At 70.3% G+C, this 3,007-nt stretch overlaps 1 protein-coding gene across 1 annotated transcript; it reads left to right on the top strand.

The window, feature by feature from the left end:
* Positions 1-921: 921 nt before the first annotated feature.
* On the top strand, positions 922-2,819 carry LOC130587256 (protein FosB-like). The gene is made up of 2 exons (XM_057388227.1): positions 922-1,261; positions 2,445-2,819. Exons 1-2 carry the CDS (start codon positions 1,136-1,138, stop codon positions 2,817-2,819), a joined length of 501 nt encoding a protein of 166 aa, XP_057244210.1. The 5' UTR covers positions 922-1,135.
* Positions 2,820-3,007: the final 188 nt, after the last annotated feature.

Raw genomic sequence — 3,007 nt, 5'->3', positions numbered from 1 at the left:
GGACGGTTCAGGCCGTTTCTAGAACCGCGCTCGGTCCCGTTTCTATTAATACGCGCCCGGGCGGCGGCGGCGGCGGCGGCGGGCGGCGGGCGGTGGAGGGAATCCCTGTGACGTCATTGCTAGGATACCAAACAAACACTCCAGACAAGCCCATATATGGCTAATTGCGTCACAGGAACTCCGGGGGGCGGGGTCAGGGATCCCCCCCGCTCCCAGCCCGCCCCGGAGCCTCTTAACGGCGGCGGCGGCTCCCGGAGGCTCAAACGGCGGCGGCGACGGTGGCCAAGGCGGCTGCGGGGTCCGGGGGGTTTTGGGGGGGTCCCGAGAGTCCCGGAGCAGCGGCGGCGGCTGCCGTGACGTCAGCAAAGGGGGGCGGGGCCCCTCCGTATAAAGCGGCGGGGCTGCCGTGAGCAGTTCATTCATAAAAACCGGAGACCGGGGGAGCGGCGGGAGCGTCACCGGGGGCTCGGAGCGGACGTGCCGGAGCCTGGGAAGGGATTTACCGGAGCTTGCAGCGGCCGAGCGGGGACTTTGTGTCGGGGAAGCGGAGACCGGGACGGATGTACCGGGGATCGTAGCGGCGAACGGGGCGCACGGGGGGMTTTGCACCGGCCAACTTTGGAGCCCGGGACGGGCGCAACGGGACTTCGCACGGAGCAACCGGAGCTTGGGACGGATGGACCGGGCTGTGTAAGGGCGCAGCGGGGTTTTGGATCGGCGGACCGGAGCCTGGGACGGATGTACCGGAGCTGAGAGTTGGGAACCGGAGCCTGGGACGGGCACAGCGGCGTTTGGTACCGCTCAACCGGGGCTCGCAGAGCGGCACCGGAGCCTGGCACGGATATACCGGAGCTCACAGCGGCTCACCGGGACGTTCCACCGGCAAACCGGAGCTTGGCACGGACACACCGGCTCTCCTAACACCGAACCGGAGCTCGGACCGGACAACCCGGGGCTCACCGCGCCGAACCGCAGCTCGCACCGGCCAAGCGGGGCTCGGCACAGAACTCCCAGCGATCCCCCCCGGGCCTTCAGCCGCTTGCCCCCGATCCCCCATTGCCCCGTGCCCGTGATGCCGGTAACGGCGTGACCCGCAGCCTTGTCGCGGCGGGGCGGCCCCCGCGCCCCCGGGGCCATGTTCCAGGGTTTCCCCGGGGACTACGACTCGGGGTCGCGCTGCAGTTCGTCGCCCTCGGCCGAGTCGCAGTACCTTTCGCCGCTCGACTCCTTCGGGAGCCCCGCGGCCGCCGGGGCCGCGCAGGTGAGCGCCGGGAAGGGGCGGGGGCGCGCAAATGGAGGGGGGGGGGGGGAGGGGGGGCGCGCAAAAGGGGGCGGGGCCGTGCGTAAGCGCGCGCAGTGACGCCGCCGCCGATGACGCGGCACGCACGCAAAGCGCGCGGGTTATTTTTGGGTGTCCTCCCCCCCCGCCGTTGCCAGGGGAGACGGGAGGAKGGACACGCCCCCCACGCACGGCGTGGCCACGCCCACATGGCGGTAAACCACGCCCCCTTCGTATTGGCGGCCGTGTTCGGGTCGCGCTCCCTCATTGCGTGACCACGCCCCCCTCATCCGCTATGGCCACGCCCACCGCTGTTGGCCACGCCCCCGCACGGCGATCGCGGGGGCATCCCCAGAATTGGGGGCTCGAGGGGGTCCCCAAAGGGTGGCGGTGTCCCCTGGGGACCCGCGGTGTCACCTCCACGGCAGGGAAGGACAAGGGGGGGTGTGGGGGCTTCCCACACCCGGATTTTTTTTGGGGGGGGTGACAGATTTTGGGGGGCTCAAAGCACCCCCGGGATGGGTTTGGGGGTCCCTGCATGGGCTGGGGGCTCCGGCACGGGGGTGCAGGGACCCCCAGAATGGGGTGACAGGGACGCGAGGGTGTCACCCGTGGGTGTCAGGGATCAGGCAGCCTTTGCACGAGGGTGACGGAAACGCGAGGGTGTCACACGTGGGTGACAGGGACACGAGAGTGTCCCGGCAACCCTTGCACGGGGATGATGATGGTGATGAGCTGGGGACATCWCGGGGACAGGCAGAGCCTGTGCCACCAAGTGCCACCAGCTGGGGACAGCGCTGTCCCCTCCCTGCAGGGAATGACAGTGACAGCGCTCTGGCCACAGCGGCGGGGGTGACACCAGGGGACACCCAGCGGGGTGACAATGCCACCAAACTTCACCCCGGCGGGGGTGACAATGCCACCAGGGGACACCCGGCAGGGTGACAATGCCACCAGGGGACACCCACCCTTTACCCGGCGGGGGTGACAATGCCACCAGGGGACACTCACCCTTCACCCGCGCGTTTTGGGGGACACATTGGTGTCCCCCGCCGCCATCAGAGCGCGGTACCGGGTGGCAGCGTGTCCCCTGCCCGATGTCCCCCGCTGTCCCCGCCGCTGTCCCCCGCTGTCCCCACCCTCTCTGACCCCGTGTCCCCCGCAGGAGTGCAGCGCCCTGGGGGACATGCCCGGCTCCTTCGTGCCCACGGTGACGGCCATCACCACCAGCCAGGACCTGCAGTGGCTGGTGCAGCCCACGCTCATCTCCTCGGTGGCCCCGGGGGCTCCCATGGCTCAGCCGCCCCCCCTGGACCCCTACGACCTCCCCGGCCCCAGTTACTCGACCCCCGGCCTGGGCGCCTTCGCGGGACCCCCGGCCCCGACCCCCGCCCGGGCGTCCCGAGCGCGCCCCCGGCGCAGCCGCGAGGAAACGGTGAGAGGGGACAGCGGGGTGGTGGCACTCTGGGGACGTGGGGACATCGGGAGTAGAGGGGAGGTGAGGGACAGCACGGGTGGTGGCACCTCGGGGACACCGTGAGATTGAGGGACACCCCAGGTGGTGGCACCTCGGGGACACCGTGAGAATGAGGGACACCCCAGGTGGTGGCACCTTGGAGACACCGTGAGATTGAGGGACACCCCAGGTGGTGGCACCTCGGGGACACCGTGAGTGGTGGCACCTCGGGGACACCGTGAGATTGAGGGGATTAAGGGACACCCCAGGTG

This window comes from Malurus melanocephalus, unplaced genomic scaffold (assembly GCF_030028575.1).
Source record: "Malurus melanocephalus ecotype Western Australia unplaced genomic scaffold, MMel_1.1 scaffold_1692, whole genome shotgun sequence".
NCBI classification, from domain to species: domain Eukaryota; kingdom Metazoa; phylum Chordata; class Aves; order Passeriformes; family Maluridae; genus Malurus; species Malurus melanocephalus.
Note: the sequence above shows the minus strand (reverse complement) of the source record. Positions and strands in the feature narration are given on the sequence as shown.

Bases quoted from the DNA above. Each gene is read 5' to 3' on its own strand.
- LOC130587256 (XM_057388227.1), top strand. From the start codon at position 1,136: ATGTTCCAGGGTTTCCCCGGGGACTACGACTCGGGGTCGCGCTGCAGT. The intron at 1,262-2,444 runs GTGAGCGCCGGG...TGTCCCCCGCAG, and splicing joins CGGCCGCCGGGGCCGCGCAG to GAGTGCAGCGCCCTGGGGGA.